Source organism: Diachasmimorpha longicaudata, chromosome 6, assembly GCF_034640455.1.
Source record: "Diachasmimorpha longicaudata isolate KC_UGA_2023 chromosome 6, iyDiaLong2, whole genome shotgun sequence".
Lineage (NCBI taxonomy): Eukaryota > Metazoa > Arthropoda > Insecta > Hymenoptera > Braconidae > Diachasmimorpha > Diachasmimorpha longicaudata.
Window position 1 is genome coordinate 3,104,736 of NC_087230.1, and position 22,042 is coordinate 3,126,777.

Sequence of the window (22,042 nt, forward strand, 5' to 3'; positions counted from 1 at the left end):
TGGACGTGAAGCTCCCCCGTGGGGGTGACTACTCCATGAAAAAAAAGCCATTTAAGTATGTATATTTCGAGCGAACATTTTCGCACACAAACTGATTAGAACAATCGCTCGACTAACAACCCGACAAATTGCATAAATAATTTATGACCCAGATCTGGTTAAAACGTTAACAGTGGTATTATTAATATACCACTCCCATGAACAAAGCCATGGGATGCTGCCAACTGCTGTTCACCTCAATTTCTCCGCATAATCCTAGGCAAAAATTGCTCGGTGAAGTACTACAATTACGCTCGAAATGGAATTTAATTATTTCAATTGTTTAATTATTAATTAGGAAACGTGTGTGAGGGAGAGAGCCGAAGGCTAGGGGCTTCAGCTGCCCATAATTAATTGAATTAATTGTCATTTGGTTGTGAGTTATTAGAGTATTTAGGTATATTCGTAGAATTATTTGAAGAAATATTGAATGTTATTAAAAGATGATACCATAGGGAGAAAGAACTGAGAGTTCATTCGTTAAGTAATGAATATTCTTGTGGTCTTTGTGGCCAGTTTTCTGACGAGAATTAAAATTTTTTAATGGAAATTTCGGACATTTGTTCGTCTAAAACAAATATCATTGGTAGAATTATATTTTCCTCTCAGTATAATCGTAAATTTACTGCACTTTATATTTAATTATATTCCATTTCTCATATTTTTAGTGTTTACTTTGTTCAAACTGTTTTAAGATCCTTTAGAAATCTGGGTCTTTGCGTCTGTCTGAGGGATTTGAGAATTGGAGATATGTTGGTGAGGGAGGATCGACTGAGAATGATTCAGTAATTTCATCAGACCCTCGGGATGTTCAGGGGGAGGCAGGTGGATTGATGAAAGACACGCTCATGCGAGAATTGAGCGATTTTTTTACGTACGCTCTTTCTGAGAGAGCTTTTTTCAAGACGCCCCGGAAAAAAATACAATAGGAAAAATTGATAAAGAGAAGTGAGCGGCTCTTTTGGACACAATTGAATTGAATTGTTATGTTTAGATCACGAATGGAAGATTTATTATTTATCAAAATAAAGTAATAAAGAAAATAAAAACTAGAAATTATTTTTAAAAATAAAAAAAAAAATGTAAATTCAAAGAAAGTGTTTTCCTGCATTTGCACAGATTATTAAACTACTTTCACTTCAATAGAAAAAATACGATATGAGGAATATATAAAAAATTGGAGTCCATTGGTTTAACTTTATCTTCTATTTTTATGATTAGAATGGTCAATATTCCGATTCGTAACGTTAAAATACAGTGAGAGACTGCAATAAAAATCAAAATATCTCCTGATTTTTATTAGAATGTTCGGTATACGGCGCACATGTAATTTTACGAGGGTGGAAGATCGATAAATCTCATTCGAAGAGCGGCTAAAACAGGCAAGGGGGAAACAGAAGCAATGGGGGTAGCCAGAGGGGTGGGAGACCATTCACAAGGCAAAAATGTAACGCTCAGTATGACGTATCGATTTGCAAGGGGCCCACTTTCCCTTCTTTTCCCGGCGACAACTCGGTCTCATCGAGTCCACGGATCCCGCTCGAATATACCGCACTCGATTACCCTCGGGGTGGAATTTATCTGCAGATATTTCCTATCCACTTCCTGCGCAGTGAGATAAGATTGTTTGATTCATTGGGCTCCAGTAGTTTAATTACGTGATTCGGTGATATATCGGCGGAGAACGATTGCAGAGAGGGAATATTTCGGAATTGACTGGAAAGGAAAGATTGAGAGAACAAGGCGATATCAGTGATAGTAGAACAATTTTAGAAACAAACGAAAAATCATATATATTCTGAAAAAAAGCTAATTAATTTTTTTGTTGTACTGTTTTTTTTATAGAATTGAAATTTTTTTTGTCATTCATTCAGTCATCTTCATTTCAATGACTTAGGTGGGACATGTAATATTTATGTGATGAGGGGTTTCCTCACCGAATTAATTTAGCAGTTGACTATTGTAGATTCCTTCAATCATCTAATATTTTTCAATCGATTATTTAATGTTGAGTGCTTGAGAAATAAATCAGCAGAAAAAAAATATGATTTCAGGAATTGATTTTGGAAATTTTAATTTCCATTAACCACTAATTTTTCATTTTCTGTTTATGTAGATTATTTAGGTCATTAATATAATGATCATTAGCTTAATATCAAAAGGTGCAGTCAAATGAAATTGACGTCAAGTATTTTACACCCTAATGTCGATCATCAAAACTTGAAAATGATATCAATTAAAAAGATCATAATGACTTTTTTGCACTTTGCATTTGGGTTATGCATGAGAACATTAATCTAATGTGGCACTTTCCAAATATATAAATTAGAAGCCAATAAGTTGTTACTTTAATTTGAAGTCAATAAGTTGTTACTTTAATTTCCATTATGACAAACAAATTTACCTAAAATGGAGAGTTAATGGAAATTTTTTAAATTTTCCATCTGGGTGGTTTATGCATGAAATCATTAATCTAATGGTCATTCACTCAATCTCGAAAACTGCAGCTAAAAAATCCAACGTAAAGGATTTTCAACTTAAATTTCCATCATCAAGAAGTAAAAATGGCCAGAAATCGAAAAACCCTAATAACTTTTTTATTATTCAATTGTTCACCTCATATAGGACCTCCTCAATGCAATGAATCGCCTTTTCATTATAAATTACCAGCTAAAAAAATGTCAAGGACATTTTTCCATTTTTTTTACAACACGGGAACATAATTCTGGCAATTTGATATGACTTTCTTGAAAATTCCCCATATTTCCTCCCAATTACTTCAACCTTTTCTCGATTGGGTACTTAATATTGCATTTATAGAACAGTCAGCCAATTAATTTTTTAAAGATTGTCTTGATGGCTTCATTAAATAAAAAAGAATTGGTGGGTTTCGTGAGAGCAAAAAAAGTAGTACATTTGTCAGGCAATGTTCATGGCACAGCGAAATACCGAGCTCATTTAATAAATTTAACAATTCAATTGGGTAATATTCGGCACTGCGATTATCGTATCAAACATAAACTGTAATTCCCATGAGAATTGCCGGATTATGTACCAACAAACGCCAGTAAAACTGCCGTTAATCATCAAGTTCTAAAAACCTCATGGGCGTTAACCCGAAATATCGTGACGAAAACCTCTATCAACGCACCCACTGCCCCGTAAACACGCGTCCAAAAGATATTATCATCCTCTCAACTCCTGAAATACCACCTCAGGGTATCCGATCCTCCCCTTATTTTTCCCCATCTCCCCAGTAATCCAGCAATAATCGATGAGGAGATTATCCAACGGATTCGTCAACAGCCCAGCGTCTGCTGTTACATGCACCATGAATTTTTTTTCTCAAACATGCGCAACGTAATCAATAATCCCCGTGAAATGCAAACATTTTTCTCCGCCCCTAGAACCCCTCACCCCATGGAAAAAACCCCGATAAATCCCCCAAGTAGGAAAGATTTAAAGACAGTATAAAGAGGACAAGCCTATATTTTTGGCAATTCACATTTTAAAAAAACATATAAAATATATAAAGAAGATTCTTTAAAGAGAAAAAAATTTACAGAAAACAGATAAAAATGTTGAGTTATATCCAAGAAGTTAATTATTTCCTCGAATATTTCATTTTATTTTTTAATTCCTTAAACTGAACATTTTGAATTCAACATTTGTCTAGAAGGGTGTAAAAACCACTGAAAACATCAGTCGAAGCCCAACTTTGCCAATATTACAAATAATTACTACTCCCACAATTATTATCAAGCAATATAGCATTATTGTAATTATTATTTTGACTTTTCCACCAAAATCCCCTAGCATTTTCTCCCCAGCCTCCCGAAAATGATTTCTTCCGTAAACTTGTAAAATTCCGAAAATTCCCCTCCCGCGTGATAACTGTTGATAACACCGAGTGTAATTTCATCCAAGAGGTTATGCCCGTATCTGGGGCAATTCCCCTTTGAATCTTGATGTTTCCACTTGCGTTTTTCCGCGCCCGAAACAAAGAGTGACATTTTAAAAGAACAAAGAGACCAGATCGATGAGCATAAACGGTGGACTCGTTGACCCGGAATTCACTTCATGTTTATAATTTCCGTCGAGCAAGGTTTCGCAGGGCTCAAGCCAACGTACCAAACAATTCGTTGCTCGCAAAACATTGCAAGAAAAAAAATTAAATAAATAAAAAAATAAAAATTCACTCACTCGCAGACGTGTACCCCAGCGAGCGCCAGCCCAGGAAGGACCAAGTCGTCACTTCCAGTGCGCCAACGTCTTCCAAAAGCCACGAGACCCGGCATTGTTAAACCGCAAGAGGCAGCCGTGCACTCAGATTTCCAAACACAATAGTATTTAATCTCAAAACCGCAGTGTTACGCATATGCATGTGCGTTAAATGTCTGAGTAGTTGTAGGAAATGCACCCACGTGGACTCGTATAACTGGTGTCCAGTGGGCGTTACTCGTGAATAAATCTCTTGTTTACCTCCTCTAACTGGTATTTTCCCTGCCCAGTAGTGGTGAATGTGTTGGAATATGGGTAGGAGCTGTTGGAAGACGTTGAAAATAATTCACTGAAAAGTTGAATGTTTGTTGAGGGATCTTGACGACTCCTGTTGTTGTGAGAGACTGACTTTTTAAGGAAATCTCAAGTACTTATATGCCTCTGGCCACTCTGCTGGTATTTTGTGAGCATTTTTGTGGGGGTCCCTCATTATTTTATTGCTCTTTAAGTGAGGGACAGCTGAGAACAAAGTTATTTTTGTCAAGAGCATATGATTTAGATCATCGTATTTTCCTTTCAATTTAAACTGTTCAGATCTGCAAAATTTATTGACATTCTCAGTGGCATTTGATTATCCAATCCAATTCCTCACAGATTTTTCTTCCTTTCAGGACAATCGATGATAAAGAAAATAAATAAACAGAAAAGTTATATATTTAGATTTATTTATTTGAAGAACTTGATTTGTGGTTTTTTTGTGAGTGTTAGGAGAGAGAAATATCTCCTTTGGAAGGTACACTTTCCGGCCAGTTACTCTCGGCTAAAAGAAATATATTTTCAGACAGGAGAATTCTGGTGAACGAGAACATTATCATTCAATAAATGACCTTGGCTGACGATTATCAACATTTGGAATTGGTCTGAGATGTTTCACCGAAGAAAATTTTCTGAATTTTCTTTTTAATCATGGTTTTTCGTCAAGGTCATTTATAGTCGAGTGATTAGCTTGTTCGGCATGAGTGTAAAGTTGAATTAGAGGACCCGAAAAAGGCCGTTTTGGGAAAATACCTTCCAACAAAACATTTTCTTCTGTCAAGAATATCGATCCCTGGCAAAAATCATTTTTTTCTCAGTCTAGTCCTCTGCAATAGAATATTTTCGACATATGATCATCATAAGTTTGTTTGAGAACAAAAAACAATTGTGGCTCCAATTAGAAAACTTAATTGTGCACGTGATCCCTCTGGAAGACTCCTCTTAATCATAACTGAACAGATGTATCTTGAGACTAGCATATGAACTAATGACCTTGAAAAATGACATCGAAGAAAAAATCACAACGCATGAATCCCAAACATCGAAATATTTCATCTCCAGAAGATTTTCCCCGTAAATTGAATAAATTACTCACCAAATGAGATGAAGAGCAAGAAGAAAAACACCGGGTACAACGAGATCGTCACTTCCGACGCTCCATCTCCTTCGGAACACCACAATACCCGGCATCATTCACATGGAGCCCAATAATCGCTTCTCAATGACAAATTATCCCTCAAAGCTCCTTAAACCCGGTCACCGAGGTCGTCATCGTGATTCCCCCTGATCACCAGGTTTAACTTTGAAGATTATCATCGTCTTGAGTCCATCAAAACTCTCCTCACAACGATGGCATTCCAAAGCCAGTAAATTTAATTCCAATTGTCGCCAGTTCAATTGCTCCTTCGTCTCCATTCACTGACGCAAATTCATACGCTTTCACACGTGAGTTGTCACGAGTGTTCGTCTTCCTGTACTTCAAGCCTCCTCTGACACAAGTTAATCTCAACATCGGGTAATTACTGGCTCCCTCAGGTGCAGCAGTCAATTAATATTCACTGTCCTTTGTTAATCCGAGATTGCAGTTACATTGCTTTAATGAAAATCCACCCTTTTTCCCTCGTGTTTTAACGGTTTTCCGAATTCTCTCCCTCTGGCTTTCATTATTCAATCGGCCACTTTCTTTCACTCAAACACCACTCGCTTAATTATCGAGAGAGAAACGATTATCAACGACAGTTAAGGAAACCAGATATTAAATCGAATTATAATTGTTGGGGAGTTCGTGAGGAAATTGCCCTTTTCGGGATCTGAGGAGGTCCTCAGCTCTGTCACGTGCTAATGTCACTCGACGATTAAGCCCTCTCCAGGTGGCTTTCAAAGGGGTAAAATTAAAATAATCAACATATTGACATTCGACCGTGAGGCTGTGCTACCTCGAGCGCACTGACGCTAACACCAGTGGGATAAATTTTTCTTCGGGGTGCCAGGACGGCGTCGGCGTCTGACGCCCCCAGCGCCTGCGTACATCAATCCCATCGAGAACAACATCTGAATGAAGATGTATGAGTAAAAGATTTTTTTTTTTCATATTTTTTCGACGTTTCTCATTTTGTTTTCGAAGGTGGAAAAATAAATAAATGAGAAGGTGGGGACGATGGAGGGAGTAAATTGGAGAATACTCGACATCCCTCCAGCCCCAAAAAGCCACCTCTATTTATATTGACAATCGATAATTGAATTATACTGGTTGATTAATGGTTCATTGGATTGTTAAAATGGCGAGATTAAATGAATTTTATTTTTTTTTATTCTCTTCCTTGGGGAAGGTATCGTGTGCTTGTTCCCTTGGAATATGTAGAACAATTTTCTTGGGCTCTTGTGGATGGGCTTGGGGTAACCTAGTTTATGGACGATTATTATTTCCACCCTTCTGGTTTAATCAGGTTGAGTAGTTAAAGATAATTGGATTTGAAATATCGGATGATAAATATCACGGGGATAATCATTGTGATTTGAAAAATTGTAGAGTGAAAAAAAAATGATCTAAAATAAAAATTTTATGATTGATCTACATCGTTGATTGAATAATCGTAAATGAAAATTTAGTTGGGGGCATTAATGTCGATTAGAAGTGAATACAAAACTGCGTCGTGTAACTTGGAGTTTGATTTTTTTTTCAACAATATAGGATATTTCATGAACGAGCAATCTCTCTCTTTTGCCTTTTATAGTTAAGAAATAGCCAGTCCATTGAATTTTTTAAAAATAATTTCACACAAATGTACCTTGACCAGCAAGCTAAGCTCTAATTTCAAGTCCCAAAAATATAGTTATTGTGAAGGTAATCGCTTCCAAAAAAATTAAAAATTTAACTGGAGCATCATGAAATATTAAAAGACTAAAGTATAAAATCGTTACAAAGTGGAACCATTAAAATAACAAAGTATGTAGCCTTTTACTATTTATCTATTTTGGCTGGAATTTTTATTGAATAAAACATTAACGAAAAAATGAGAAGGACAAAAATAACAATATCGTGATTTCCATGTCTCGTCAAATTCCGAAAAATTCCTGTTTTTATGATTGCCACCGTGGCAACTTCACTTGAACAATTACGACGAAATCACTATCACCATGAAGGCCAAATAAATTTAACACCACGAGCATGGCAATATTTATGAAATCTGACTTTTAATATCATGATCCTTCTCATGTGAAATTTCGTGCATAAATAAGTAATAACGTATCAGTTTCTCGCTTGTCGGTAGTTTGAAATGTACCAGTTGACAGTCTCTATAATAGCCTCGTCAAAAGGCGTGAATTTAAAGTCTGGCAGAAAAGCCCTCAATTTTTTATTACTCGCGGTTTTCTTGTACTGTCCATCAGAGGCACTTGTGTTGAAGACTATTTTACCTCGAAAACCGAAGGCCTTTGCTATCGTCTGGGCTGCGTGTGCTATCGTCACTTCATCAGTCTCGTCCACTTGAAAGAAGTTATGAATTGAGTTGACGTGTGTTGGAAATGTCATTTCAATTTGAATTCAGTACCTGATAGGATAATTGGCTCAGGGGAGTTGTAGTCACGGAGGACCCAGATGAATAGCTTCGCTAAGTCTAGACTGTAGATGAATTGGCGAAGGGGCTTGCCGGTACCCAGTACTGTGAAGACTTTTTCCTCTGTGTTGCCTGCAATTGGATTAATGGGATTGTTAACGAAGGATTTCGGTGATGGCTATCTGCGTGGGAAGGACCAGCCTTTGAGCTGATGGTGAAGTTTTTTTGTCGACTGGAGAAGAGTCTTCGGAAACTTGATATCAACTCGAGATTTTTTTTGAGAGAAAGTGGCAGGAGAAAAAGAAATTGGCATTTCGATTGAACATTCTAGTTGATTTGTGGCGAATAAATCCGCGACTGTCAGATAAAAATTATGTCGTTAGGAATATTTGCAAAATGTTATCGTTCTGTTTCACGAGAATCACTGTTCCCGTCTATTTTTTCTACTTGTAGTAAAATTATTACTTTTTGTTTTAAAATGACGTTTAGTTTCCGTAAAATTTTACAAATATCGTTTTTAAAAAATTATACTTTGAAAACAGAAAGCAGACGATTAATGCATCCAGATAAATGGCAATTTAAGAGTGGATATGTCCTCTGTGAGTGCATTCGCAATCGATATAACTCTGGCTAGCCAGTAGTCGACAATATATCGACGGATTAGCAGCGGTGGTTACGTCTGTCCCATTAACAATTCAATCCAATTAAAACTAATGCAGCTGTATATGGATTCGATGGAATTCTATGCGGTTTACATCAAAGATATCAATAATCCAGGGATCAATGGAGAAGATTTTATTCGAGAATTCACTGTTGCCACCGCTTACGTGCAGAATTTTTTAAAATATTAATTTCCATGTACTTTACTCCGGATAATTATTTCTCCATCGAAAATATTTCAAGAAACTTTTCTGCGTTTAATAATCGTCCTTGATACTTTCCCCTGAATTTATTAACCACAGACAATTCAAGCTCAGTTGACTTTTATCATAATTTTTATTATTCTCAATAATTAATTGACTCACCATCCTTGATGATGTCGTGCATCTTGTGCATGAGCCCAGGTATGACATGACCAGACTGAATATTAAAATTATCATGGGGTCCGAATACGTTACATGGAATGACACTTGTGTACATCCTCTGATACTGCTCGAAGTAGGCACGATTAGCGATATCTATCAGTCTCTTAGCATGACTGTAGCCATAGTTTGAAGGATGTGGAGGTCCATCATGCACCTGAACCACATTCAGTAATTAATATTGAGGGACTCTCACTCAATGGAGTTCATACAGTCGTTTTAGTTACCATAGTCTCGTCAATCGGATATGTCGTCTTGTCAGGAAATATACACGTTGATAAACAGGACACTACTTTTACAACGTTCCTCTCGTGCGCTGTTTGGAGGACATTGTCGTTCATTAAAAGATTGTTGCGCTGGAATTTTTGAAAATTTATTTTATCACAAGTTTGGATTTATTCCAATGAAACTTTTGGGAAATGGATGATTAAATGAGCCAGACATGTTGTAAAATTCTAATTTCGAAACAAATGTGTTGATCTAAAAAGTATGAAGTTGGTGAGGATCCTTTTTATATTATGATGTTACAATTTAGGAGAACTTTTTTATATTTTCAGTGTTAGTCTCTGAGAGAGTCCAATAAAAAATATTAAATATCTATCAATATTGAAAGATTGTCATCCCAAATTAAATTCCCATTGACGTTATTGTACTCCAGAAAAGGTCGAAAAGAAAATTAAAGATTGTTTTGCATTTACCAAAAAATCTAGATTGTGGGACATGTTGTGGAAGAGTCCTCCAACCATGGCAGCCAGATGTATCACATGTGTGGGTTTGTATTTATCGAATAGAGCAACAGTACTTTGTTTATTACTGCAACAAAAGTTCCAACAATGAAGTAGACCAAGAGAATGTCAATTGTTTTCACAGACTCACCACAAATTTGCATCTTTGGAGCCAACGAAAATCCATCTCTCGTCATCTCTTTTATCAGTTTCAACAATTTTCTCGATGGCTCTACCTACGAGACCGGTCCCACCGGTTACCAAAATAACTTTTTCTCCCATAGTTCAGTTATCTGTAATATAATTTCAATATTTATTATTGAATTACAAGGGTTTGAGGTTATGTGCGAGTTACCATATGCGATGGAAAAATTAATTTGTAACGAACACTGAGATCCTGGACGATCGATACTGCCTGATAACGTTATTACTGGATTCGCCAAATGCTGTTGATTCTACTAACTGTTCTTGAACAAATGGAATTGACAAATACAGATGTGCAAGAGGTGTTGTGGTTAGAAAAAAAATACCAACACTGGCAGCTAGAGCTGACCTCTGAGGCCTCTGAGCACTCCCAAAACATTTTGGAATGGATTCGAGGAATACAGGAACGGAAATTGAAGAGAGGCTGTTTGTTTCCCTCTGTTCGAGTCAGCGGACAGTTTTTTGTGCATTTTTGGGGACAGAATGTTTTCATTTCTGCAAATGAAAGATAAACCATAAAATAACACATAAAAAATTCAAGATATATGTTCCACATCCTTTTAGCCAGGATTCATTCAATAATGAGCAGACGCAAAATATTGCATTTTTCATGCCATTCCCCACGTAAATTTACGAGAAAACTTTCCAAAAACGTGAATTTTGGTGAAAAAGGTGCAGAAAGGTGGATCCTTAAATATGATCATATGAGATTGTTTGATAGGTGAAATAAGTATTTAAAAAATCGTGGCACCAAATTTCCTTCAACAGAAAATATTTAACGAATTTGTTGGAGCATTTTTAACTGAAAGTATTTCACAGAACATTTTTTAAAGACCCAATTTCATATTTCTATGGATTTTTTAAAATTATATCTGAATATTTCCAGTTTTTTCCTCTTCACTAATCGATGGGAAGAAAAAACTGGGGATAATTTCTCTAGAAAATTGTAGACATAAAGGAAATTAAATATTTCCACGAAAATTAATGAAAAAGTAATGGAAATAAATCAACGAATAAATTCGAAAATGAACTAAACTGTCCAAAATAACTAACAACGGTCAGACTCCTATAACAAACTGGCAAAAACGAACTGCATCAAACATTAGACGACAAAAAAAATCGACGAAGCATATGACCATCGATTCATAGAAGAAAGTTTACGGATTTAAAAAAAATGTGAATTACAAATCTGGTAAATTGGGTATTCTGGGGAAAACGAAATAAATGTTTGCAGAAATAAAATGTTATATGATGATAATGTAAATATCCTAGATTTAAGTTCTATCACTATTAATGAACTAAAAAAAACTCCAAAAAATTCCAATATCTCATACATTCTTTAAAAAAAAAATTTGTGCTTGAATTGAATTGAATTTTGTGCGTGAAAATAATTTTGTGCTAAAAATTAAACTTGACCGGAAGAATAAAGCCGCCAGTGTTCGTCGACCGTACTACATTTTCTTCCGTTTTACATAATACAAAGGGCTAAAAATCGAGGGAAGGTTAAAAATAATATCTAGTTCTGGAATTCACAGCTAGTGGCGCTGGTGTCGTGCGGCAAGGCACGATCGATCCATATCCGAGGGGGTGTTGCTTTTTTTTCGACATATTTACCATTTCCCATCGTCCAATTACTGCGACTCCGAATGAATTTTGACATCAGACTATTTTTCGATGCTATTTTATCCCTCAATAAATGCAATTCCATCGATTTGCCCAATTTCAAATGACTCCGTTAGTCCCTCACGACTTTGCACGTTCTTTTCTTTTTGCCGCGAATACTTAAATCATGTAACGATCTGCGCTGCGCAGCGACAGTGTTGCCAGATCGGCCCCTCGGGTCATGAGAAAATCCTCGAGGCTTTGATTTTGCAAACCCGAATCGTCTCTTTCGAGGAGAATAAATCGCTTGATATCGCCTCCAAACGATTTCCAAAAATCTCGAAGAGCCCTGTTAACCCCGAATAAGGTGGAAAATGGACGTTCAACATTTGTCGTTCGACCCCTTGATTGCCAGAGCCCCGGAGAGGTGGCAACAGCGCAGAACCTTCAGAATCCCTCCGACAGATTCGTCGAACTCAACGCGGGTGTTTTTGTAATTCTCAATCGTGGTGCACCGTGGGTCGGACAGAGGGTACCGAGCTAAAATGGCGTCAACCTAGTACGAGTATACGCATTGCCCGGACAGCCAGTCGACGTCCAAACACCTAAACAAAATGCCGCGTGCTAAGAGAAACGTAAGTTACAAATTATTATTTTATTTTCATCCACTGTCAAGGCCTGTGAAATATTTACAAGAGCTTCGAGTCAATTCGAGCTATCGACACCGTCACCGTGCTATCCGGAAGTTGATTGAAGAAAACAAAAAAATAATATTATCTCTACGTCGGAAGTCACGCTCTTGTCAATTTTTCGGAAATATGTGTAGTTCGCGCTTTTTTTGCCCCCTGTCGCATGGTTTCCGGCTGATCATTCATCCACGTTTTTTTCCTCGCGTCAAATCGGCTCATCATCGGCGTCGATGTATCTGGTATATTTTTTTTCATAATTCAACGTTTGTTAATAAATAAATGCGGCTAGTTGAGTGATTAATCGGGAACAAGTGGATGCATTTTTGCGTTTTGAGGGGTGAGAAAATTTGAGAAATAGCAATCGCTCCTGGTTTATGTCCACATGGAATTTTTCATCGAAACACAAGTTGAAAAAAAAAACAAATTCCACCCCGTTCCCGCCCCTCTGTAGCGCTACGATCTTCGTCTATTTTATTTCTCATCTCTCCGCTCAGACCGTCTGTCAGCCAAGCGATCTCTTGCCTTTTTTCCCCTTTTTTTGGTTAAGTATTTTTTTTTTACACTGGGGATCCCTTCGTTCAGGTCGTCTCCTTGCAGTTGCGATTCTGGGGTGACTTAGACGGATGGCGAAAGTGCCGTGGCAAGTCGATTCTACGCGAATTCGTGGATAATGTCGAATTAATCGAGTAAACACAGTGTTCACGAGTTGTTTGAAGCTTTCCCAGGTGCACTTGGGAGAAGTTTGGGAAATTTGCAAGGTGGGAAGGGTGATTTATCGAAGAGTTAGCAGGAGTTTTCGGAGGGTTGTCGAGCTTTTGCGAAGTGAATGTGCGGTTTTGAGGGTTTTTGCAACGTGAGATTTGTGCGTCATTTTTTATCACGAATGATATAAGTGATTTTGCGAGTCGAGAGGATTACAACAACGAATTTTATGCAGGTCTGGTGAACACATTTTTCAAACATAACCTCAATTTTTAAGACGCGATTGTCGGTTTTTTTTTTGTTACGGAATTGGGAGGCTATTATGCGATAAAAATTTATTTCGATACTCGGGGATTTGTTTATGGCGTGCTAGTGGAGGTGCTGATAGTTTTTTTATTTTTGCAGTCGAAGAAGTACAAGGATGCGATGAGTGATGAAAGCAGTGGAAGTGACTTCGATGACGACGAGGATCCAGACAAAATTGAGGTTCCTGGTGAGTTTCTTTCGTGGGATTGAGAAGGCGGAGGTGATTGATGGGTGATTGTTGTGTTTTTTTTTTGCAAGGTGGTGGGAAGGACCTGGCTACTGCTGCTGGCATCAAGGAGGAGAGCTCTGGAGATGCTGGGGGAGGCCCAGGCGTTAAAGTCGAAGGAAATCCTGGGGGTGAGTGTTTAACCTGATAAGTCAGGCATTTACTTAAATAATACCTGGGGATGACATTTTTTATTCCTGTGATTTTGATTTTTTTGGTTCAATTTTTTTTTGAGGTTAGTTTGGGAATGTTTATCAAAACTAAGTGTCATGGCAATTGAGAAAAAAATCCTTACAAGAAATCTTTCATTAAAACTATGACATTATTGCGTTAATATTATTGTTATTAAAATAATATGTTAATATTATTATTATTATTATTATTATTATAAAGTGAGTAGTGAGGTCGATGGGAGTATTTAATGTTGAAAACAGAACAAAGTTAACATTTTACTTTTATGGTCACTCATAATTCTAATATTTCAATAATTAATGATAAGTAATCACGAGGAGAATACTACTCATGGAATTACTCAAATGCCGAGACATTAAAGGCATAAAAAAATGATTTTTAATGTCTCAGTAAATCCAAAAATGTCATCAAAAATTCCTGGTGGATTGGTGACGAAACCGGCAGCCCCAGGGTATGAAATGGTGAGGGTCGGTGGATCCCAGGGGGCTCCTCAGGGTTTTCCCAATCAAGCTCAACTTAACCAAATGGCCCAGTTCGGTGGTGGGGCTGGAGTGCCATTTGGTAATTTTCCTGGGAATCTCGGATTCAACGCAGCTACACTGTTTCAACAGAGTGCGTTGTCCAATTATTCCTCACTAGAGCAATCAGTAGTTGGATGTAATTTTTCCATCGGAATTATCATGTTATTTTGTATTTTAGTGGGCAATTTCATGGGCAGCTTTATGGGCATGTCTGATATGAACATGGGTGCCAATCCATTCCTGCAGCTGCTGAATCAAAGTGGACTTCATCAGAACTGGGCTGCTGGACTGCCAGGTTTGTCCTTTAGACTATTGGCTTATTATTTTATCGGAGATGGATTTATCAATGAATTATAAAATATGTTTGGCCTCTCATTGATGAATTTATTATGATTATTATTCTATTTTTGAAGGAGGAATATTTTTTATTCTATTTTTATTTCAATTTTGAAAGATCGACTGATTCATTCCATTTACTGGTTAGCATTAGAACATTAATTAATTCTATTATTAATTAGGATTGCATATTCAATCGAGCGCTCGTTACTATGGTTAAGGCATAGATTAAAACCATTATTAATTGAATCCAGTGACAAATGAGCTCTCTTTCTCAATGTTTTCAAAAACAAATTTTTTGTGTAAATGAATTAATTTCATATTGCCTTATGTGACTGGGCTTACAGACTTTAACTATTTTATAAGCATTTTACATTTTGAAAAATTCTGAGGCTTTCCCTCTTCAAGAAGGAAATAAAGTTTTTTGAAACAAATCCAGGGACATTTTTTTTCCACTGTTTTGGAAGGGAAATAATTATTTCCGACATTCATATACCTTTAGGAAATATTTTTTGTGAACAATTGTCATTGTTATAAAAATATAACATAATTTCTCTTGAAACCGTAGGATATAAAAAAATTGAATCCTCACAAGTAAACAAATATTCAGCCATAAAAAATATACGTAAAAAAATCACCTCATGATCAGCTCCTTCTAACCGCTGTTTGATTCTTCAGGAAAAGCAGTCTCTCAGCTTTGGATGAATTCAGCAGATCCCAACAAGATGATGCAGCCGACAATTCCCGAGGAAGACGAGGCGGATGATGAAGACATGGGTGTAGCCGAAACCTACGCCGACTACATGCCAACAAAATTAAAGCTAGGCCGCAAGCACCCTGATCCAGTGGTGGAGACGGCCTCGCTGTCGAGTGTGGAGCCAACTGACGTCTGGTACAAAATATCCCTGCCAGAGGAGACGATAAAATCAGGCGCTCTGTCTGCTCTCCAGCTGGAGTCCATCACGTACGCCTCTCAGCAGCACGAGCACCTCCTCCCGGACGGCAGTCGAGCAGGTTTTCTCATTGGCGATGGCGCTGGTGTGGGTAAAGGCCGGACAATCGCCGGCATCATCTTCGAGAACTACCAGAGGGGGCGGAAACGCGCTATCTGGGTGTCGGTCTCCAACGACCTCAAGTACGATGCGGAACGAGATCTAAAGGACATTGGAGCAGGAAAAATAGACGTTCATCCGCTTAACAAGTTCAAATATGCTAAGATATCATCGGCTGTTAATGGAAATGTCAAGAAGGGTGTCATATTCAGTACCTACTCAGCGTTGATTGGGGAATCCACTCAATCAGGTAAGGAGTTGAATATTTTTATATTTATTATTTGTTAAGGAGAAACCAAATGCCTAGGATCTAAATGAAATTTTAGAATTCTCCTTTTCTAGGAATTATTTATTTGTATCCGGGAAACTACTTTGCAACAATTCAATAATTAATAAAACTAATTTAACCCAATTTTTCCTCTTCACTTTAGGTGGTAAATACAAAAGTCGATTGAAACAGTTGCTCCAGTGGTGCGGCGAGGACTTCGATGGTCTGATAATCTTTGACGAGTGTCATCGAGCGAAGAATCTATGCCCCACAGGCAGCTCGAAGCCCACGAAGACAGGTCTGACAGTCCTGGAGCTTCAGAACAAATTGCCAAAGGCCCGAGTTGTATACGCTAGTGCAACAGGCGCCTCAGAGCCCAGGAATATGGCCTACATGGTCCGCTTGGGGATCTGGGGTGAGGGCACACCATTCCCCGAGTTTAACGACTTTATAGCCGCCGTCGAGAAACGAGGGGTGGGAGCTATGGAGATCGTCGCCATGGACATGAAGCTCAGAGGGATGTACATTGCTCGACAGCTGAGTTTTCATGGTGTTGCTTTTAAAATTGAGGAGGTGCCCCTTTCCAAAGACTTCACCAAGGTCTATGATCACTCGGTCAGGCTGTGGGTTGATGCCATGCAGAGGTTTCACGAGGCTGCTGAACTTATTGATGCTGAGAACCGTATGAAGAAGACGATGTGGGGACAATTCTGGTCGTCCCATCAACGATTCTTCAAGTATCTCTGCATTGCTGCCAAGGTTCGATGGGAGATTATATTTTATTTTGGGATTGGGGATAAAAAACTAGGATTTTGTCAAAAAATTTTATGGCAAAAGGTCGCATTTAATTATATTCAACAAGGATTATCTGAAACAATACGATAGTAAAAAAAAAACTTCACTCTTTTGAGCAGAATGAATATTCGGCACGAATAAATTGTTTTTTTTTCGTGTAATCCCTAAAAATGCTGGAATTTGGACGGAAAAGATTCAACTCGTGATGGTTTTCTTCTTGTAAATCCCCTGGTCCGCCAGAAATAGCCATTCACTTGAGAGGAGCATGTATTTATTGAAAATCGTATTCCTTTAATCGAATTATTCCTAGACAAATTTAATTACATCTCACTCACGACTAGCATTTCGCTAATTATTATTTCTTCTTAATTTCGTATTTTCCAAGAGGAAAAATTTCAATAAACTTTAGTTAAAGAATTTTCTCAACAGTTTCTAAAATCTTTTCCATTAAAAAAATTTCCAAAAAAAACGGATTTTCGCTAAAAAATGAAAAGAAAATTCACCAGAAATCTCGTTAATTTCATAAAAATGATAATCTCAGGGAATCTTTTTATTAATCTTAATTAAATATAAAAATTACAGGTGAAACATGCAGTAGCAGTTGCCCGCGAAGCAGTTAAATGTGGCAAATGTGTAGTAATTGGTCTTCAGTCAACGGGTGAAGCGCGTACCCTAGAGCAGTTGGAGAGAGACGACGGTGAACTGAGTGACTTCGTGTCAACAGCCAAAGGTGTCCTCCAGACGCTAGTGGAGAAGCACTTTCCCGCGCCCGATCGTAACAGAATCCATAGACTTCTAGGTTTGGAGCCTCCAAAAACAGCAGTAAATAACAACGCTCTGGCGAGTGCATCCAGTACGCCTCTCTGTGACGACAATTTTGTGGTTGTTCCCGGTGGTAGCAAACGAAAACCGGTTCGTCAGGCTGCCCAGAGAGCCTCCAAGAAGGTGCGTGCTTGGTCTTCGGAAGAAGAGATCACCGACGAAGACAAGGCAGAGGCCAATGCCAATGGTGGTCACAGTTCCGGTTCAGAATTCAAACTTTCAGGGAGTGAAAGCGAAGAGGAGAACAGATCTGACGAAGAGAGCAACGTCAGCTCGGACTTCAATCCCTTCTACAGCGACAGTGACTCAGACGCTGATCCCTGGGACAGAAGGAAGAAAAAACCAGGGAGAAAGGCAAAGAAACCAGCGAAGAAGAGGCTCAGTACCCAAGACAAGATTCAATCGATGCTGGCTGAGAAGACAGCAGCAGCTGCAGCGGCCCAGAAACATAGTAAAAAGAATGGAGATTCTGGTGGCCTAGGTGTCACCATCACGAGCATTCCCCCAGGTATGCACTATCCTGGAATGAAGCCAAGCAGCAGTGCACCCCCCAGAGACGCAATTGAACGTGCATGTTGCATGAAGGAGGAGTTACTTGCCCAAATCGAGGCACTCGGTGAAAAATTACCCCCCAATACCCTGGACCAGCTGATAGACGAGCTCGGCGGACCCGAGAATGTTGCTGAAATGACGGGAAGAAAGGGACGAGTAGTCCAAACTGAGGATGGATCGATTCAGTATGAGTCACGCTCTGAAGTTGATGTTCCCCTCGAGACACTGAATTTAACGGAAAAACAGCGGTTTATGGATGGTGAAAAGACTGTTGCCATTATCTCTGAGGCTGCCAGCAGTGGTATTTCCCTTCAGAGTGACAGACGAGCTCGCAATCAAATGCGTAGAGTTCATATAACTCTGGAATTACCCTGGAGTGCTGACAGAGCTATACAGCAATTTGGTAGAACTCATCGTTCTAATCAAGTAAATGCACCTGAGTACATATTTTTGATATCTGATCTGGCTGGTGAGAGACGTTTTGCTTCCACCGTTGCCAAGAGACTTGAGAGCCTGGGGGCTCTCACCCATGGTGATAGAAGGGCGACAGAAACAAGAGACTTGTCGCAGTTTAATATTGATAATAAGTATGGTAGAGCTGCCCTGGAGGCCACCATGAAGACCATCATGGGATATGAGCCACCACTGGTGCCACCACCTCAGGATTATCGTGGTGACTTTTTCAAAGATGTTGCTGATGCTCTTGTTGGGGTCGGACTCATCTGCAACAGTGAAAATATGCCTGGGGTGCTTTCACTTGATAAGGATTATAATAATATGTCCAAGTTTCTGAATAGAATACTGGGAATGCCTGTTGATCTTCAGAATCGTCTGTTCAAGTATTTCACTGATACTCTGACTGCCATTGTCACACAGGCCAAGAAGACTGGTAGATTTGACATGGGAATTCTGGATCTGGGAACATCTGGGGAGAATGTCAAGAGGGTTAAGACGTTTAGGTTCATGAGGAAACACTCCACTGGCACTGCTCCCACTGAACTTCATGTTGTTCATGTCGAGAGGGGAATGACTTGGGGTGAGGCCACTGACAAGTGGGCTGAACTTGTTGGATCCAAGGAGGGATTCTATCTCAGTCATCAAGTGAGAAATGGAAAACAGACCGCTATTCTCGCAGTTGCGGTGGAGAATGGGAAGAAAAAGGGCGAGGGAAAGAAGGATCAGTTGTATATGGTTTACAGGCCCAATACTGGCCTCCAGTTGAGACAAGAAACACTGGGGGAACTTGAGAAAAAGTACAAGAAAGTGTCCTCCGATGAGGCTGAACCACACTGGACCCAACAGTTTGAGGCGTCTGTTGATACGTGTTCGCACGCTTATTGGAGGGGAAATTGTAAGAATGTTACACTTGGAATGGATTGTGAAGTTGGACTTCGACGACGATCTTATAATGTTCTTGCCGGCTCGGTACTCAGTGTTTGGAGTAGGGTGGAGTCAATACTTGCTGCACGTTCTGGTCATAATTCTAAAATGCAAGTTATCCGGCTGAGGACTGGTGAGTTTATGAAACTTATTTAAAAAAATTTTTCTTTTTTTTGGTTTTGGTTTTCAAAAATTCACAATCTGGTTAATGTCGGCCTACCAGGCCACACTAATGATCTAATTGATTAACAATAGCAATATCTCACTTATTTTAATATTTCGATATGTCATCCAATTAATTTAACAATTACAGATGATGGCTTGAAAGTCGTTGGTACATTAATTCCAAAAGCCTGCATGGAGGCACTACGTCAGGCCCTATCATCGGACGCTGAAAAAACTGAAGAGCAGAATTTTTAACCAATTATCGGCTCATCAGCAAAGCCAACTTCAATTACTAAATTAAGTTATTAAATCGAATTACTTTGTCCACACGATAGCGAAACTGGAGGTGAAAAAATAATGTGGAATTTGTATGAATGAATACTTTTTTTTTAATTATATCTGCATTGTCCTACTTATGTGAATTTCAACATGGAGACTGTCTACGTGAATAATCGAGGGGAAATTCATTGAGATGCTGGTAATTAATGCAGCCTCTTTGGGAACGAATGAGGAAGAGGGGAAATAGAGTGAAAAATTCATGGATAAAAGTAAAAATTAATAATCGCGCGTTGCTTCCCGTGATAGATTAAGTAGTTAGAGGCCCTTACGAACATTATTTTTACGTTTCTTCGAGAAGACGCTCACACCAGCGCGCGCGACTGCTATCAATAAGTTCGTTTTATACATAATTCTATGAATTTTTCAAAGAGGGAAAAAAATGCAGCAATTTTATGATTTTTCTTTCTTCACTACATTATTTACGTACGCAATAGTGATATTTTGACGTACTCAATAATAAAGAAAAATATGAAAATTACATAGTCGCATAATCGGAGAGCCTTGTTTTTTTTTTAATGAAAACTATTTTATATTAACGAATATTTCAATTATTTCGATGAAATAACGGTAGTTGACAGTCTTAACTAAGTATTATCGTCAACAGTTGTTTGACGAAAAAAACAATTATCACTACGATTTAATTATTCACAATGATTCGTCTTATTTTTGGTGTAGTTGAATCCGATGGGCACTTGATGGTATATTTGTTGTAACAAATTGTCATATTATATGAACTGTGTAGCAATTTTCCTATTAGCAATATGAGTGAACGACTCTCGGCTTTACGCTCAATTCGACCCTACATTTGTATTCAAGAGGATAAAAAAAATTATTAAAGAAAAGGAAATCATTCTGATGTAAATGTGTGGTAGAGGGCTTCATTTGAATTCTTTTGTTCTGACGATGGGCGAGGCTGGTTGCATCATTATTTAATGAGTCAGAGTCTATCGGACGAAATTCTACGATTTCTGGGGTGAAATATCACGTGGATATAATTCATAATAATTAGAAAAAATGAGATTTATAAATCATTGAAATGAAACATCGATTCGAGTAATTTTTTCATTTACTCGAATTTTACTCGATTTAATTTTTAATTAATTGCTCAGTTGTAACGAACTGAATTCGATATTTATAATTTAGTGAACTTTAAGATCATCCCAACCCCAAAAAATTAACGATGTTAAAACGTTAATATTTAAATATGATTTTCTACACAAAAAATTTATATTTTGAGAAATATATAAAAAATATTTTAAATTGTCCTGAATTGTGTTTTTGTTTACATTTTTTTGAGACGTTTATTTGTATTATAATAACATTATTTTTAATATTGCAGTTGTTGTCTGACATTTGTGAAACTATATCCAAATTTAATTTTAAATTCTCCAATTAATTTTCAATGCCATTGTTCATAGAATTAATCATTTTTATTATAAATTCATTACTAAAAATGTGGAATCAGTAGATTTTGATGCAACAAGTCCTGGAAATCGTCTATGAGTCCTATGAAATGTTCTCGAAGCTGCAAAATGTAACGTCTGTATACGATACCTAAGGCATAAAAATTTAAGACTACTGATTAACCGGAAAATTGAGCATGTTTTCACGAGAATAAGCACTGCAACACGTAGAACATATCCCATAACTGTAGAAAAAAAAATTTCGATTGAGAAATTAATGAAATGAACGAAAAGCTGATGCTTGACATTTTCGCTTATTTGAGGTTTCAAATCTTCAATAATTGAGGATTAAGTGTAACTTATTCTGTGCCCAATTGCCAAAGCTTCTTACCTTTAGCATTGTCTATGTTACTGACAATAATGCTCCTATTAATAAAGTGACAGAATTTCGGATAAGTGATAGATAATTTTTTGTCCACACCTCACGACTTGTCCAAGTTTATCCCATGAATTCTGAAATTAATGAATAATATCTCCATTTTTGAAGAT

The 22,042-nt window shown here is 37.8% G+C and overlaps 3 protein-coding genes across 13 annotated transcripts in view; 1 reads left to right on the plus strand and 2 right to left on the minus strand.

Moving 5' to 3' along the window:
• Inae (inactivation no afterpotential E) overlaps positions 1 to 7,379 on the minus strand; it is a 39,843-nt gene extending 32,464 nt beyond the window's left edge. For 4 of the 5 annotated variants that reach the window (XM_064123058.1, XM_064123060.1, XM_064123062.1 and 1 more), the window contains exon 1: positions 5,672 to 7,379. In XM_064123058.1, the coding sequence (XP_063979128.1) occupies positions 5,672 to 5,769 (98 nt within the window). In that variant the 5' untranslated portion in view covers positions 5,770 to 7,379. Of the gene's footprint in view, positions 1 to 4,242; positions 4,583 to 5,671 lie in introns of all 5 variants that reach the window. The other variant, XM_064123059.1, reaches the window with a different exon arrangement.
• A 148-nt stretch (positions 7,380 to 7,527) lies between these two features.
• On the minus strand, positions 7,528 to 10,509 carry Gmer (GDP-4-keto-6-deoxy-D-mannose 3,5-epimerase/4-reductase). 4 transcript variants are annotated; one of them, XM_064123071.1, is made up of 8 exons: positions 10,474 to 10,492; positions 10,328 to 10,401; positions 10,091 to 10,232; positions 9,913 to 10,027; positions 9,442 to 9,570; positions 9,158 to 9,371; positions 8,127 to 8,264; positions 7,528 to 8,061 (listed from the first exon to the last, which is right to left on the minus strand). In XM_064123071.1, exons 3-8 carry the CDS (start codon positions 10,219 to 10,221, stop codon positions 7,826 to 7,828), a joined length of 963 nt encoding a protein of 320 aa, XP_063979141.1. In that variant the 5' UTR covers positions 10,222 to 10,232; positions 10,328 to 10,401; positions 10,474 to 10,492; the 3' UTR covers positions 7,528 to 7,825. The 4 variants fall into 4 exon arrangements, with proteins under 4 accessions (XP_063979141.1, XP_063979140.1, XP_063979139.1 ...); XM_064123070.1 differs by having other exon boundaries at positions 10,295 to 10,401; XM_064123069.1 differs by having other exon boundaries at positions 10,328 to 10,509.
• Positions 10,510 to 12,229: 1,720 nt separating this feature from the next.
• Sno (strawberry notch) lies at positions 12,230 to 21,355 on the plus strand. 4 transcript variants are annotated; one of them, XM_064123054.1, is made up of 9 exons: positions 12,230 to 12,380; positions 13,542 to 13,629; positions 13,701 to 13,799; positions 14,251 to 14,472; positions 14,560 to 14,676; positions 15,396 to 16,019; positions 16,201 to 16,796; positions 17,415 to 19,719; positions 19,900 to 21,355. In XM_064123054.1, the coding sequence occupies exons 1-9, from the start codon at positions 12,360 to 12,362 to the stop codon at positions 20,004 to 20,006; spliced, it is 4,179 nt and encodes a 1,392-aa protein (XP_063979124.1). In that variant the 5' UTR covers positions 12,230 to 12,359; the 3' UTR covers positions 20,007 to 21,355. The 4 variants fall into 4 exon arrangements, with proteins under 4 accessions (XP_063979124.1, XP_063979127.1, XP_063979125.1 ...); XM_064123055.1 differs by lacking the exon at positions 12,230 to 12,380 and adding an exon at positions 12,625 to 12,673; XM_064123056.1 differs by lacking the exon at positions 12,230 to 12,380 and adding an exon at positions 12,912 to 13,371.
• Positions 21,356 to 22,042: the final 687 nt, after the last annotated feature.

What these genes read in the sequence shown, in the direction of transcription:
- Gmer (XM_064123069.1), bottom strand. Translation starts at nt 10,221, where the DNA reads ATGGGAGAAAAAGTTATTTTGGTAACCGGTGGGACCGGTCTCGTAGGT. An exon ending in CCCACAATCTAGATTTTTTG is followed by an intron (nt 9,571 to 9,912) that starts GTAAATGCAAAA and finishes CAAAAATTCCAG; the next exon opens with CGCAACAATCTTTTAATGAA. An exon ending in GCACGACATCATCAAGGATG is followed by an intron (nt 8,265 to 9,157) that starts GTGAGTCAATTA and finishes ATCCAATTGCAG; the next exon opens with GCAACACAGAGGAAAAAGTC.
- Sno (XM_064123054.1), top strand. Translation starts at nt 12,360, where the DNA reads ATGCCGCGTGCTAAGAGAAAC. An exon ending in TGCCGCGTGCTAAGAGAAAC is followed by an intron (nt 12,381 to 13,541) that starts GTAAGTTACAAA and finishes TTATTTTTGCAG; the next exon opens with TCGAAGAAGTACAAGGATGC. An exon ending in AGACAAAATTGAGGTTCCTG is followed by an intron (nt 13,630 to 13,700) that starts GTGAGTTTCTTT and finishes TTTTTTTGCAAG; the next exon opens with GTGGTGGGAAGGACCTGGCT.